The following is a 17,221-nucleotide window of genomic DNA, read 5'->3' on the forward strand; positions in this document are numbered from 1 at the left end:
ATGGCCTACTCCTGCTCCTATTTCTTATGTTCTTATGTAATGTGTGGAGCTGAGCACTCACAGAGTTAAGGAATAGTTGCTGAGCTGTGCGATGAGCACAGAGGCCCTGTGCTTGTGCACAATCCCCGTGTGTCCATGCCGTGAATGGTGCCAGCGTCCTGTGAGGGGAGATATGAGCTGGGAGGACAGAAAACTCCCAACGCAGCCTCAGGTGGACAGACGCCACATCAGATTACACATCCACATTAATTCATCATTGCCACAGCATCGCCTGGGACATCTGCCTGACGCTTTACAAGACTCAAGCCTGCAGCCCTCGGCCTCTTGTTCAATTCTTAGCTTGCATTTCCCAACGCTCTCTCACTGAGCTCCTGATCTGCCAGTTACTTTCTCTCTCTGGTGCACAAACACTTCTTCCCAATCTAGGCTTCAGCTGTACAGAGACACGTTCAGACCCCATCTGGAAAACTGGGCACCACATCCCAGGAAAGATATACAGGAGCAAAATACCGCGCGTGCTGCAATCTGGAATAAAAACAGAAGATGCTTGACATCTCAGCGGATCGGGCAGCATCAGCATTGAACGATAAGGGAGTCGAGGGTTATGGGGAGCGGGCAGGGAAGTGGAGCTGAGTCCATGATCAGATCAGCCATGATCTTATTGAATGGCGGAGCAGGATCGAGGGGCTAAATGGCCGACTCCTGCTCCTATTTCTTATATTCTGATTCACCAGAATCATAGAATGGTTACAGCACAGAAGGAAGCCATTCGACCTGTCGAGCCCATGCCCACTCTCAGCCAGTCCCACTCCCCCACCCTTTCCCCGTAGCCCTGCAAATCTTTTCCTTCAGGAACTTATCCAACTACATTTAGAAAGCCATAATTGAGTCTGCCTCCACCACCCTCTCAGGCAGCGTATTCCAGATCCTAACCACTCGCTGCGTAAAAAGATTTTCCCTCATGTCGCCTTTGGTTCTTTTGTCAATCACCTTAAATCTGTGACCTCTGGTTCTCGACCCTTCCCCAATGGAGAACAGTTTCTCTTTATCTACTCTGTCCTGACCCCTCAAGATTTTGAACACCTCGATCAAATCTCCTCTCAACCTTCTCTGCTCCAAGGAGAACAACCCCAGCTTCTCCAGTCTATCTACGTCACTGAAGTCCCTCATTCCTGGAATCATTCTCGGAAATCTTTTCTGCAGCCTCTCTAAGGCCTTCACATCCTTCCTAAAGTGTGGTGCCCAGAATTGGACACAATACTCCAGTTGGAGCCAAACCAGTGTTTTATACAGGTTCATCATAACTTCCACACTTTTGTACTCTGTGCCTCTATTTACGAAGCCCAGGATCCTGTAAATTTTTTAACCGCTTTCTCAACCTGCCCTGCCACCTTCAACGATTTCTGTACATACACCCCAGGTATCTCTGTTCGTGCACCCTTTTTAGGATTGTACCCTTTAGTTTATATTGCCTCTCCTCATTCTTTCTAACAAAATGTATCACTTCACACTTTTCTGCGTTAAATTTCATCTGCCACGTGCCCGCCCATTCCACCGGCCTGTCTATGTCTTCCTGACGTCTATCACTATCCTCCTCACTGTTCACTATATTTTGTGTCATCTGCAGATTTTGAAATTGTGACCTGTACACCCACATCCAAGTCATTAATATAGTTCAATAAAAGCAGTGGTCCCAGTACCGGGCCCTGGGGAACACCATTGTATACCTGCCTCCAGTCCGCAAAACGACCGTTCACCACTACTCTCTGTTTCCTGTCACTGAGCCAATTCCGTATCCATGCTGCCACTGTCCCTTTTATTCCATGGGCTTCACCTTTGCTGCAAGCCTGTTATGTGGCACTTTATCAAACGCCGTTTGGAAATCCGTGTACACCATGTCAACTGCATTACCCTCATCGACCCTCTCTGTTACCTCATGAAAAAACTCAATCAACTTGGTTAAACACAATTTGCCTTTAACAAATCTGTGCTGGCTTTCCTTAATTAATCCACACTTGTCCAAGTGACTGTTAATTTTGTCCCTGATTATTGTTTCTAAAAGCTTCCCCACTCCCGAGGTTAAACTGACCGGCCTGTAGTTGTTGGGTTTATCCTTACACCCTTTTTGAACAAGGGTGTAACATTTGCAATTCTCCAGCTCTCTGTCACCAGCCCCGTTTAGAAGGTTTGGAAGATTACGGCCAGTACCTCCGCAATTTCTTCCTTCAGTTCTCTCAGTGTCCTCGGATGCATCCCATCCGGTCCTGGTGACTTATGTACTTTAAGTACAGCCAGCCTTTCTAGTACCTCCTCTATCAATTCTTATCCCATCCAGTATCTCCTCTACCTCCTCCATTACTATGTCTATGGTAGCAAATCACACAGTTGGAATGTTGGAGGTGAATTTGGATATGGGGTGAAATTGGAAATGCGTAGGCGATGTATAAGAATTAGGAGCAGGAGTCGGTCATTCGGCCCCTCGAGCCTGCTCCACCATTCAATAAGATCATGGCTGATCTTCGACCTCAACTCCACTCCCCATATCCCTTGATTCCCTTAATATCCAAAAATCTATCGATCTCTGTCTTGAATATACTCAATGACTGAGCCTCCACAGCCCTCTGGGGTAGAGAATTCCAAAGATTCACCACCCTCTGAGTGAAGACATTTCTCATCATCTCAGTCCTAAATGGCCGACCCCTTATTCTGAGACTGTGACCCCTGGTTCTAGGCTCCCCAGCCCGGGGGGAACATCCTCCCTGTCAAGCCCTGTAAGAATTCTGTATGTTTCAATGAGATCACCTTTTATTCTTCTAAACTCCAGAGAATATCGGCCTAGTCTACTCAATCTCTCCTCATGGGACAATCCCCCCATCCCAGGAATCAGTCTGGTGAACCTTCGTTACACTCAGTGACAAGTATATCCTTCCTTAGGTAAGGAGACCAGAACTGTACACAATACTCCAGGTGTGGTCTCACCAGGGCCCTATATAATTGCAGTAAGATGTCTTTACTCTTACACTAAAATCTTCTTGTAATAAAGACCAACATACCATTTGCTTTCTTAATTGCTTGCCTTCCCTGCGTTATTGCATGGTCGCCCCAGATTCAGTTCTTTTCACTTCAGTAGAAATTAATATCGGACGTGTTGTATGAGGAGCGGAAAGGGTCTACGGTGTTAATCCTCATGAGTCAACCCTGGCTCAGTGGGCAACACCCTCGCCTCTGAGTCAGAAGGTTGTGGGTTCAAGTCCCACTCCAGGAACTTGAGCACAGAAATCTAGGCTGACACTCCCAGTGCTGAGGGAGTGCTGCACTGTCGGAGGTGCCTTCTTTCGCCGTTAAACCGAGGCCCCTTCTGCCCTCTCTGGTGGATGTAAAAGATCCCGTGGCACTATTTCGAAGAAGAGCAGGGGAGCTATCCCCGGTGTCCTGGCCAATATTTATCCCCCAATCAACAGATTATCTGGTGATAATCACATTGCTGTTTGTGGGGGCTTGCTGTGCGCAAATAGGCTGGTTCATTTCCTACAGTGACTAAACTTTAAAAAGTACTTCATTGGCTGCAAAGCGCTTTGGGATGTGCTGAGGTCGTGAAAGACACTATATAAATGCAGCTTCTTTCTTGGACAGTCCGTCAGTATAACAGAACACAGACCGCTGCAATACTGATGTCTGTCACTAGATGTCACCACCACATTGGAGGGGTCATTTGAACCCAAGCCGGCTGGTGGGAAACCCAAGGGATCGGATCGCACCCCGGTTTTAGCACGGCCAGGAAATAACACCAGCAGTCGACCCAGTCCAGTTAGTCTCTCACCAGGCGGTTCGGTTAAAATTACCCCCTCACTGTGTCTGACCACGTTTAGGAACCTGATGGCATCACTATCACGGCGCAAACTAACCCGCGAGTGGAAAAATACTGGACTGTAAAAATTGTATATGGGGGTCCGAATAGTGTTAGAATCCAAGATTTAACAGCAGCGCAAGCGTCCTTAAATAAAACACACACTCACTCACGAATGATACTCCTCTCCCCTCCTACATTGATCCTGAAATGAGCTTCCGACCACATATCTGCGGTATAACTAAGACTGCCTATTTTCACCTCCGTAACATCGCCCATCTCCGCCCCTGCCTCAGCTCATCCACTGCTGAAGCCCTTATCTATGCCTCTGTTACCTCTAGACTTGACTATTCCATTGCACACCTGGCTGGCCTCCCACATTCTACCCGACGTAAACTAGAGGTGATCCAAAACTCGGCAGCCCGTGTCCCGCACCAAGTCCCGCTCGCCCATCACCCCCGGTGCTCGCTGAGCTACATTGGCTCCTAGTTAAGCAACGCCTCGATTTCAAAATTCTCATCCTTATTTTCAAATCCCTCCATGGCCCTCGCCTCTCCCTATCTCTGTAGTCGCCTCCAGCCCCACAAACCCCCGAGGTGTCTGCGCTCCTCTAATTCTGCCCTCTTGAGCATCCCTGATTATAATCGCTCAACCATTGGTGGCCATGCCTTCTGTTGCCTGGACCCCAAGCTCTGGAACTCCCTCCCTAAACCTCTCCGCTTCTTAAAACGCACCTCTGCGACCAAGCTTTTGGTCACCTACCCTAAATTCTCCTTATTTGGCTTGATGTCAAATCTTTTGTCTGATAGTAGTTCCATGCAAGACGTATGTTTATTTATATAGCGCCTTTCACATCCACGGGATGTCCCAAAGCACATAACAACTGACGTTTAAAGTGCAGTTGCTGCTGTTTTGCGGGTAAATAAAATATCTCACAGCACTATTTCGAAGAACAGCAATGGGAGTTCTCCCCTGTGCTTGCTGATCTACACTGGCGTCCGGTTAAGCAAAGCCTCGATTAAGCTGCCTGGGCCCCAAGCTCTGGAATTCCCTGCCTAAACATCTCCGCCTCCCTCTCCTCCTGCAAGATGCTCCTTAAAACCTACCTCTTTGTAAGAAAGAAAGACTTGCCTTTATATAGCGCCTTTCATGACCACCAGATGTTCCAAAGCGTTTTACAGCTGAAGGAGTACTTTTTGAAGTGTAGTTACTGTTGTAATGTAAGAAACGCAGCAGCTAATTTGTGCACAGCAAGCTCCCACACACAGCAATGACCAGATAATTTTTTTTAGTGATGTGAATTGATGGATAAATATTGGGTGGGACACTGGGAATAATTCCCCTGCTCTTCTTCAAAATAGTGGCCGTGGGATCTTTTCCGTCCACCTGAGAGGGCAGGCAGGGCCTCGGATTAATGTCTCATCTGAAAGACGGCACCTCCGACAGTGCAATACTCCCTCAGTAGAGCACCACCAACAGTGCGGTGTTCCCTCAGTGCTGCCCCTCCAACAGTGCAGCGCTCCCTCAGTATGGCCCTTCCGACAGTGCGGAACTCCCTCAGTACTGCCCCTCCAACAGTGCAGCACTCCCTCAGTATGCCCCTCCGACAGTGCAGCGCTCCCTCAGTACTGCCCCTCCGACAGTGCAGCGCTCCCTCAGTACTGCCCCTCTGACAGTGCAGCACTCCCTCAGCATTGCCCCTCTGAGAGTGCAGCACTCCATCAGCACTGCCCCTCCGACAGTGCAGCACTCCTTTAATACTGCCCCTCCGACAATGCAGCACTCCCTCAGCACTGCCCTTCCGACAGTGCGGCGCTCCATCAGCACTGCCCCTCCAACAGTGCAGCGCTCCCTCAGTACTGCCCCTTTGACAGTGCGGCACTCCCTCAGTACTGCCCCTCCGACAGTGCAGCACTCCCTCAGCACTGCCCCTCCGACAGTGCGGCGCTCCCTCAGTACTGGCCCTCCGACAGTGCGGCACTCTCTCAGCACTGCCCCTCCGACAGTGCAGCGCTCCCTCAGCACTGCACTGACTGTACACATATAAACCCGGGTCCAGTTGCCCCTAGCCCGGGTTTATGCACGTCGAACCCGAGCAGTATGTATTTCTGTTTGTGTAATCGGTGCTGGGAAGCAATAAAACAATGGTGAGAGATCACGCCGGGCATCAGAAGAAATATTAATTGAGTAGGTTTGAGTAGCTCTGTGTTCCAACGCAGTGAGGACTAAAGAACAGTACTTGGTGGAGTCAGGACACTAAATAAAAGAGGGTTCCCAAGACCTCAATAACCTGCTGATGGTATACTAACGGTCAGGGACATGTGGGGGGGGGGGTCCTGGAGGAGTCAGGTTCAAGCCCCTGTGTCGGACCCCAATGGGGAAGGTGCTGGGGGTAGCTTATCCTGTCTGCAATTGTATTTAGAAAGGACCCAGCTAGTGCTGGGAGAGCAGCTTACAGTTAATAATTAAAGGCTGCACTTCAAGCCAGTGAGCTTTCCACTCTGGCCTAAGGCTTGCTGTACAGATTGTTGTACGTGACACTCTCATTAAAAATGCAGTTACTTAAGTTAGACTTCATTATGAATATAGTGGTCAAGTAACTTAGAACACACGTTCACCAATACACCACTCTCTGGTGTTCTCACACACACGTGCACACTCATTCTCTTTCTCCGACACACTGGGGTAGACCTTAGCAATATTGTGAAATAGGTGATAACAAGTTGGGAACCTGCTTTACAACTCTTCACATTTTTATTGACAAATGAACACACACAGACACAAACACACTCTCACACACTTAAACACACACACATTCAATGGACACACTCTCACACACTTAAACACACACACATTTAATGGACACACTCTCACACACTTAAACACACACATTCAATGGACACACTCTCACACACTTAAACACACACACATTCAATGGACACACTCTCACACACTTAAACACGCACACATTCAATGGACACACTCTCACACACTTAAACACGCACACATTCAATGGACACACTCTCACACACTTAAACACACACACATTCAATGGACACACTCTCACACACTTAAACACACACACATTCAATGGACACACTCTCACACACTTAAACACACACACATTCAATGGACACACTCTCACACACTTAAACACGCACACATTCAATGGACACACTCTCACACACTTAAACACACAAACATTCAATGGACACACTCTCACACACTTAAACACACACACATTCAATGGACACACTCTCACACACTTAAACACACACACATTCAGACGCATACACCCTCAATGCAGGCAGAGTCACACACATATCCTTACACATATGCACACTGGCACTGATGCACACTTGTGTACACATACAGAGTCACAGGAACACAAACTCTCACACAAACACAAACACAATTGTACATCTTTTAAAAAAAATAATCAGTTACTAACAATTATCATGAATATTAGCGGTCATTTTTCTCCCTCTCATAATTTTTAAATGATTAATTTAAATATTTTTAAATTTGTTTTTTTTAATGTTATCAGTGTCATGGCAGAGCTGCAGGATTGAAGGCGCTGCATTGTCACACAATCAATGCACCAGAATTTATTCCTGAGCTAATGTGGTCAGTGCTCCTGCAATCTCAGTGGGAAATCGCGCTTGAAGGGAGATGGGATTTACAACCCTGATTCTGTGGGTCGTGTCACCTTTGAGTGCAGCTCCTCCCCCCGCCCCACTCCGCCCCCCCTTCCCCGGGACTGCGGTATTCTGGGCTTTACCCTATTGTGTCTCTATTGATGTGAATTGGTCACGTGGATCAGCAAAGTTCAAGCCCGTCTCCCAGTAATATCGGCACAAAGGAAATGATCAGCTGGAGAGAGAATCACCTGCAATGACTTCTCTTCCCGCCCTCGCATCATTACCTCTGGTGTCCCCCTAGGATCTATGCTTGGCCCCCTCCTATTTCTCATCTACATGCTGCCCCTTGGCGACATCATCCGGAAACACAGCCTCAGTTTCCACATGTATGCTGATGACACCCAGCTCTACCTCACTACCACTTCTCTCGACCCCTCCACGGTCTCTACATTGTCAGACTGCTTGTCCGGCATCCAGTTCTGGATGAGCAGAAATTTTCTCCAATTGAATATTGGGAAGACCATTGACCCACCACAAACAGAATTCCCTAACCACCGAGTCCATCACTGTCCCGAGCATCTGTCTGAGGCTGAACCAGACGGTTCGCAACCTTGGTGTCATATTTGACCCTGAAATGAGCTTCCGGCCACATATCCGTAGCATAACTAAGACCGCCTATTTCTACCTCCGTAACATCGCTTGTCTCCGCATCTGTCTCAGCTCATCCGCTGCTGAAGCCCTCATCCAAGCCTTTGTTATCTCTAGACTTGACTATTCCAACGCATTCCTGGCTGGCCTCCCACATTCTACCCTACGTAAACTAGAGGTGATCCAAAACTCGGCTGCCCGTGTCCTAACTCGCACGATGTCCCGCTCACCCATCATCCCTGTGCTCGCTGACCTACATTGGCTCCCGGTTTCAAAATTCTCATCCTTATTTACAAATTCCTCCATGGCCTCGCCCCTCCCTATCTCTGTGATCTCCTCCAGCCCCACAACCCCCCGAGATGTCTGCACTCCTCTAATTCTGCCCTCGTGAGCATCCCTGATTATAACCGCTCCACCATCGGTGGCCGTGCCTTCTGTTGCCTGGGCCCCAAGCTCTGGAACTCCCTGCCTAAACCTTTCCACCTCTCTACCTCTCTTTCCTCCATCAAGACGCTCCTTAAAACCTACCTCTTTGACCAAGCTTTTGGTCACCTGTGCTAATTTCTTATGTGGCTCGGTGTCAAATTTATTTGTTTTGTCTTATAATATTCCTGTGAAGCACCTTGGGACGTGTTACTACGTTAAAGGTGCTATATAAATACAAGTTGTTGTTATTGGAGTGGCAGGAGTCACTACAAGTGGCCTTAGTGTCCACGGCCGGGGAAGGGGAAAGTCAGTAGAAGTTCCTGACACTGAACGGCAGCCCATGACCCCCAGCTCGAAAGTCGGGTTCAGCATTAACCCCCCTCCTCTCCCCTACATGGTCACAGTTTAGGAGATTGGGGCAATTGGGAGAAGCGCTCGAGGGCAGCTGCTGCTCGAGGAGCTGTGCCTCGGCGCGAGCTCGGGCCTTCAGCAACCGTAGAATGATACAGCACAGAAGGGGGCCATTCGGCCCATCACGCCTTGCGCTGGCTCTCTGAAAGTCCCACTCCCCCCCCCCCCCCCCCCGCTCTTCCCCCACAGCCCTGCAAATGTTCCACTTCTGGTATTTATCCAATTCCTTTTTGAAAGTTACTATTGAATCTGCTCCCACCGCCCTTTCAGGCAGCGCGTTCCCGATCACAACAACTCGCTGCCTAAATGATTTTTCTCTCATGTCGCCTCTGGTTCTTTTGCCAATCACCTTAAATCTGTGTCCTCCGCTTCCCGACCCTTCTGCCACTGGAAAGTTTCTCTCTGTCTACTCCTATCTAAACTCTGCCATGATTTTGAATGTCATGTATTCAACCAGCATTGTAACCCATGTATAATCTGACCTAAGTTGTACACTGTGAGAACAATGACCACTAGGTGGTGAACTTGTGGGAGACACTCCTAACCTGGACCTTCAGGTATAAAAGGGGAAGCTCCACCCACTTTCATCACTTGAGTGCTAAGGAATAAAGGACAGGTCACCGACTGACCTTCTCTCAAGCATGGGCCTCGTGTGCATTTATACTGTATAGTAAGGACGTATCATTGAACACCTCCATTAAACTCCCCTTCACCACCTGTGCTTTAAGGCTAGCAATCCCAGCTTCTCCAGTCTCTCCACCTTACTGAAGTCTTTCATTCCTGATACCATTCCAGTAAATCTCCTCTGCACCCTCGGTAAGGCCTTGACATCCTTCCTGAAGTGTGGTGCCCTGAATTGGGCACAGTACTCCAGGCGGGGCCCAACCAGGGATTTGTCAAGGTTTCGCACAACAGGGGAGGAGACTAGCAGTGCAAGAGGTCAAAGTTTAAAAAAAAAAATCTGTGTGTCAACAGAAATGTCAAGAAAAAATCCAAAGAGGACGTCAAGTTAATGGCAATTCCTCACAAACTGTTCCGGTGTGGATAGGGTCTGACACTGAATCTCCCTCCTTGGGTTGTGTGGCGGCCCCAAGTCCGTGACATTACACAGCGGGGGAATCGCGCACAACATCCGAAATGCCTCCCTGAGCTATTTTCCGGGGGAGTAGTTAACCCAAATGAAAATAAATGGCTGTGCAAGTGTGGAGAGGAATTTCAGACAAAGTCGTCAAGCATGCATGCCTCGTACCCCATAGCCTCATGTCACAGCCTGAGGGGGCCAAATTCATTTGCTCAACGCCACCCGTTAGCCCAGACCGCGCCGCTAAGCGCTTACGGCCCGAGCGCCGTGCTGTCAGCGCCTCCCGCAAACTCCAGCGAAGGTTTAGCGGCGGCGCCGACGGTTTGCGCTACGCTCTCTAGCCCCGCCCACTGGGTGATGTCACCAAGTGTGCAACGCCCCCATAGCGCCCGCCGCTGATCCCGACAGGGACTGCAGGCGTCACGGAGAAGCTGCTGGGGCGATGTGTCCGAGGGAGAGCAGGTGGGCAGTTAAGATTATTTCCCCCCCCCCCCCCCGTTATTGCTTCTCTCCTCGATGCTGCACACTGTGGTTTAGCTGCCTCGGTTTTTCTGTAACTTTTCGAGGAGTCCAGCCAACCTCCCCTTTAGGCGCTGGGATGTCAGTTTCCTAGCGGCAGAACTTCGGCCGCGTACCCGCGATAGCGCTCCAGGAATCAGGGTTAGCGCTCAGAGAGGGGTGTGGAACGCTTCCCTTAACACTCCACTCCCTTCTTGGGGCGCTAAAGTGAATATCACGGTTGGAAGCGTTAACATCACTTGGCGCTAAAGTCAGCGACCAGGCTATAACGAATTTCTAGCCCAAAGTCTTTGGTTCGAAGCCCCTGATGTTTATGGAGACAGAGCGTTAAAGCTGCCGGCAAATTTGAACTGAAACTGTTGAATGAACCAAGTGCAGGTCAGTGACCTGTGGAGTTGGTTATTAATGCCAATAAGTAAATAGGTAATTTTTTAAAAAGCACCTCATCAAATGGGCCCTGGATTAACCCTGTGAGAATTGGGGAGTATTTGAATTGCACCGGAACCGATTTATGATCCTCATTCTGTGATGTACATTGGATTCCGGTTCAGCAACGCCTCGATTTCAAAATTCTCATCCTCGTTTACAAATCCCTCCATAGCCTCGCCCCTCCCTATCTCTGTAATCTCCTCCAGTCCCACAACCCCTCCTCTGAGACATTTTACTATGTTAAAGGCGCTATATAAATGCCAGTTGTTGTTGTACATACTCAGTTTCTCGCTCTCTGCTCACACCTTCTCTTTCTCGCTGCCCCGTGTCCTTCCCTCTTGCTTAGACTTGTTCTTTTTCTGTCGTCCTGAATTGCTGCCTTTTCCCTCTGTCTTTCTGTCTCTCTCTCTCTCATTCACAGGGACTCTCTCCCTGTCTCACTCTCTCTCCACACACAGTTTAGAAGGCACAGACTAGCAGGGTATGTTCCATGGTTCCGAGACTTTGATAGTTACACAGCCTTCCAGTGTTTTTGAGAATCCCACTTTTTACACCTGTAAAATGTGTACCTGAATACAAAACAAAGACTTGCATTTCTATATCATTTCTATAGCAGTCCCTGAAAATCAAGGAAGACTTGCTTCCACTCTAAAAGGCATTTCGATAGTTTCTTTCATGACCATCGGACGTCCCAAAGCACTTTACAGCCAATGAAGTACTTTTGGAGTGTAGTCAGTGTTGTAATGTGGGAAACGCGGCAGTCAATTTGCACACAGCAAGCTCCCACAAACAGCAATGTGATAATGACCAGATAATCTGTTTTTTGGTGATGCTGATTGAGGGATAAATATTGGCCAGGACACCAGGGAGAACTCCCCTGCTCTTCTTCGAAATAGTGCCATGGGATCTTTTACATCCACCTGAGAGAGCAGACGGGGCCTCGGTTTAACATCTCATCCAAAAGATGGCACCTCCAACAGTGCGGTGCTCCCTCAGTACTGCCCCTCCGACAGTGCGGCACTCCCTCAGTACTGCCCCTCTGACAGTGCGGCACTCCCTCAGTACTGCCCCTCCGACAGTGCGGCTCTCCCTCAGTACTGCCCCTCCGACAGTGCGGCTCTCCCTCAGTACTGCCCCTCCGACACTGCGGCGCTCCCTCAGTACTGCCCCTCTGACAGTGCGGCACTCCCTCAGTACTGCCCCTCCAACAGTGCAGCACTCCCTCAGTACTGCACTGTGAGTGTCAGTCTAGATTTTTGTGCCTAAGTCCCTGGAAACATAGAAACATAGAAAATAGGTGCAGGAGTAGGCCATTCGGCCCTTCGAGCCTGCACCACTGTTCAATAAGATCATGGCTGATCATTCACCTCAGTACCCCTTTCCTGCTTTCTCTCCGTACCCCTTGATCCCTTTAGCCATAAGGACCATATCTAACTCCCCCTTGAATCTATCCAATGAACTGGCATCAACAACTCTCTGCGACAGGGAATTCCACAGGTTAACAACTCTCTGAGTGAAGAAGTTTCTCCTCATCTCAGTCCTAAATGGCTTACCCCTTATCCTTAGACTGTGTCCCCTGGTTCTGGACTTCCCCAACATCGGGAACATTCTTCCTGCATCTAGACTGTCCAGTCCCATCAGAATTTTATATGTTCTATGAGATCCCCTCTCATCCTTCTAAACTCCAGTGAATAAAGGCCCAGTCGATCCACTCTCTCCTCATATGTGGGACTTGAACCCACAACCTTCTGACTCAGAGGCGAGTGTGCTGCCCACTGAGCCAAGGCAGACACTGTGTACTGTACCAATGAGAATTTAGTCCTGAGAAGGGTTATGCCAACGATTTGAGGACGTACAGTGTTGGTGTGTGATCCGTGTGCTGTCAATGTATCTGACTGGAATGCATCAGCATTAGGTGTCTGACAAATAAAATAACTTTATCCCACCTTTGGCTACCAGATCTGTGGTCGCTCTCTTGAGAGAGAAACTCTATTGTGGCATTGTTATATCTCCATTATAGATTCCAGTGTCCACATTTATAATGGGAACTGTCTATGTAAACGTGTCACACTGTAATTACATCCTCCTGCCTATGGTGGCGCTGCAGCACCTCCACTGGTTACCTAGTGTGACAACTTTACATCAGCAATTCCATTCCAAAGCTGACTCAGCCTTCATTACTTCAGTCTCATTACATAAACTAGGCGAGTATTCCCTGGAATATAAATGGTTAAGGGGTGATTTGATTGAGGTTTTTGTAATTTTGCAAGGAATTGATCGGGTAGATAGAGAGAAACTTTTTTCCTGGTGGTGGGGGGAATCTAGGAACAAGGGGACATAAGCCGTAAAATCAGAGCCAGGCCATTCAGGAGAGAAGTTGGGAAACATTTTTTCACGCAAAGTATGGGAGAAGCGTGGAACTCTCTCCCACAAAAAGCAGTCGATGCTGGGGGTCAATTAATAATTTGATTTTTGATAGGAAAAGGTAACGGAGCTAAGGAAGGTAAATGGAGTCAAGATACGGATCAGCCATGACCTCATTGAATGGCGGAACAGGCGCCAGGTGCTGAGTGGCCTCCTCCTACGTTCCTTGATTGATCCCATTGATGCTGAGAAATGTCGCATTAAAATTCCTTCATCTGAACGTGAATCTGTGGCATTCTCTGCCCCGGAGAGCTGTGGAGGCTGGGTCACTGAATATATTTAAGGCGGAGATAGACAGATTTTTGAGTGATAAGGGAGTCAAGGGTTATGGGGAGCGGGCGGGGAAGTGGAGCTGAGTCCATGATCGGATCAGCCATGATCTTATTGAATGGCGGAGCAGGCTCGAGGGGCTGTGTGGCCGACTCCTGCTCCTGTTTCTTATGTTCTTATGTTCCTTCTCGCGAACTGTTTAGATTCCCTGAAAAACCTGGAGCATTTGGAAAAGAAACGGGAAAAGTGGGAAAAGAAGCAACAGCGAAAGCGGAGGATCAAACAACGTTCGATCAGCAAGGAGAAATGGGTGGAGACTCTGGTCGTGGCTGATTCTAAAATGGTGGAGCATCACGGAAGTGAAAACATCGAAGCATATGTACTGACTGTTATGAACATGGTGAGTGACTGTTAAGTATTCATTCCGTCCATTTCAATGGAGCATTTTAAATTACTTTACAAAGTACATTTTTGGGGGAGTGTTTGTGTTGATCAAGGTCACGGGTGTTAACAGTGAGAATTGGATAGTCTCTCTCATTGACACGGCCTTCAATGTTGGAATGCTAAGAATCGGGATGCTCAAGAGTCTAGAATTGGAGGAGCGCAGAGATCTCGGAGGGTTATTTCCGTGCCTTTGTTACCTGTAGACTGCACTATTCCAACGCACTGCTGGCCAGCATCCTTTTTTCCACCCTACGTAAACTTGAGGTGATCCAAAACCCGGCTGCCCGTGTCCTAACTCGCACCAAGTCCCACTCACCCAACACCCCTGTGCTCGCTGACCTACATTGGCTCCCGGTTAAACAATGCCTCGTTTTCATAATTTTCATCCTTGTTTTCTAATCCCTCCATGGCCGCGCCCCTCCCTATCTCTGTAATCTCCTCCAGTCCCACAACCCCCCGAGATGTCTGCGCTCATCTAATTCTGCCCTCTTGAGCATCCCTGATTATCACCATCATCATAGGTAGTCCCTCAGAATCGAGGAAGACTTGCTTCCACTCTTAGAATGAGTCCTTAGGTGGCTGAACAGTCCAATACGAGAACCACAGTCCCTGCCACAGGTGGGACAGACAGTGGTTGAGGGTAAGGGAGGGTGGGACAGGTTTACCGTACGCTCTTTCTACTGCCTGCGCTTGTCTTCTGCATGCAATCGTTTGCCATGAAGGAGTTCCGAGTAGAGCGCTTGCTTTGGGAGTCTCGTGTCTGGCATGCGGACAATGTGGCCTGTCCAATGGAGCTGATCGAGTGTGGTCAGTGTTTCGATGCTGGGGATGTTGGCCTGGACAAGGACGCTAATGTTGGTGCATCTGTCCTCCCAGGGGATTTGTAGGATCTTGCGGAGGCATCATTGGTGGTATTTCTCCAGCAACTTGAGGTGTCTACTGTACATGGTCCATGTCTCTGAGCCATACAGGAGGGTGGGTATTACTACAGCCCTGTAGACCATGAGCTGGTGATGGATTTGAGGGCCTGGTCTTCGAACATTCTTTTCCTCAGGTGACCGAAGGCTGCACTGGCGCACTGGAGGCGATGTTGAATCTCCTCATCAATGTCTGCTTTTGTTGATAAGAGGATCCCGAGGTATGGGAAATGATCCAAGTTGTCCAGGGCCACGCCGTGGATCTTGATGACTGGGGGGGCAGTGCTGTGCAGTGAGGACAGGCTGGTGGAGGACCTTTGTCTTACGGATGTTTAGCGTAAGGCTCATGCTTTCGTACACCTCAGTAAATACGTCGACTATGTCCTGGAGTTCAGCCTCTGCATGTGCGCAGAGCCAGGCATCGTCTGCGTACTGTAGCTCGATGACAGAGGTTGGGGTGGTCTTGAACCTGGCCTGGAGACGGCGAAGGTTGAACTGCTTCCCACTGGTTCTGTAGTTTAGTTCCACTCCTGTGGGGAGCTTGTTGACTATGAGGTGGAGCATGGCAGCGAGGAAGATTGAGAAGAGGGTTGGAGCGATAACACAGCCCTGTTTGACCCCGGTCTGGACCTGGATTGGGTCTGTAATGGGTCCATTGGTCAGGATCACGGCCTGTACATCATCATGGACCAGGCGGAGGATGTTGACGAACTTTTGGAAGTATCCGAAACGGAAGAAGATGCTCCCTAGACCCTCGCAGTTGACAGTGATTATAATCGCTCAACCATTGGTGGCCATGCCTTCTGTTGCCTAGGCCCCAAGCTCTGGAATTCCTTGCCCAAACCTCTCCGAGGGATAAAAATTGGCCAGGACTCCCCTACTCTGCTTTGAATAGTGCCATGGGACCTATTACATCCATCTGAGAGGGCAGACGGGGCCTCGGTTTACCATCTCCGACTGTGCAGCGCTCCCTGAAGCATCAGCGTAGATTACGTGCTTCGGGTCTCTGGAGTGGGGCTTGAACCCACGACATTGTGACCCATGAATGAGAGGGGTCCCCGCTGAGGCACGGCTGACCCGCTGAATTATTAGTCTGAGAAACGGAAACTGAATAGCATGTGGCTATTTCTTCATAATTTGGAAATCAAAGCCCTATTACTTTCTGTCAGAAATTAGGTGGAGACGTTCTAACTCATAAGCTCCGTCCCACAGTTCTGGACAGCTGAGTGCTTCTGTGACAACACATGATAATTCAGGAGATATTAGCAACAAAAACAATTTCAAAACATCAATTGGTCATTATGGATTTACAGCCCACACAAGTTTTTCAGCTTATGACGACGGTATCAGCTTTCTAACAGAAGTTATTTTAATCAAGCAGCGTCCAGAGTACACTGAGGGAAACCTCTCTGTTCTTTAAAATAGTGCCCTGGGATCTTTTACATCCACCCAAGAGAGCAGATGGGGCCTCGGTTTAACGTCTCGTCCGAAAGACGGCACCTCTAACAGTGCAGCACTCCCTCAGTACTGCCCCTCCGACAGTGCAGCACTCCCTCAGTACTGCCCCTCTGACAGGGCGGCACTCCCTCAGTACTGCCCCTCTGACAGGGCGACACTCCCTCAGTACTGCCCCTCCGACAGTGCTGCGCTCCCTCAGTACTGCCCCTCTGACAGGGCGGCACTCCCTCAGTACTGCCCCTCTGACAGGGCGGCACTCCCTCAGTACTGCCCCTCCGACAGTGCTGCGCTCCCTCAATACTGCCCCTCCGACAGTGCGGCGCTCCCTCAGTACTGCCCCTCTGACAGTGTGGCACTCCCTCAGTACTGCCCCTCCGACAGTGTGGCGCTCCCTCAGTACTGCACTGGAGTGTTAGCCTAGATTTTGTGCTTAAGTTTCCAGAGTGGGACTTGACCCCACGACCTTCTGAATCAGAGGCAAGGGTGCTGCCCAATGAGCCATGGCTGACATCCTGAAATAACAGGGAAGCTTTGTGTTCAAGTGCGACCACGTTATCTGGCTATTATCACATTGCTGTTTGTGGGATCTTGCTGTGTGTAAATTAGCTGCCGTGACTACACCCCAAATGTACATCACTGCCTGGAAAGCGTTTTAGGAAAACCAAAGGTTGTGAAAGGCACTATATAAATGCAAGTCTTTCTGCGC

General features: G+C 49.2%; 1 protein-coding gene across 1 annotated transcript in view; it reads left to right on the forward strand.

Annotated features, from left to right (window-relative positions):
* Positions 1-17,221, forward strand: part of LOC139227644 (A disintegrin and metalloproteinase with thrombospondin motifs 7-like) — a 182,576-nt gene that overhangs the window by 34,415 nt on the left and 130,940 nt on the right. The window contains exon 4 of the mRNA XM_070858560.1: positions 13,900-14,096. Within this exon, the coding sequence (XP_070714661.1) occupies positions 13,900-14,096 (197 nt within the window). The remainder of the gene's footprint in view (positions 1-13,899; positions 14,097-17,221) is intronic.

Source organism: Pristiophorus japonicus, chromosome 17, assembly GCF_044704955.1.
Source record: "Pristiophorus japonicus isolate sPriJap1 chromosome 17, sPriJap1.hap1, whole genome shotgun sequence".
In the NCBI taxonomy this organism is placed as follows: Eukaryota; Metazoa; Chordata; class Chondrichthyes; family Pristiophoridae; genus Pristiophorus; species Pristiophorus japonicus.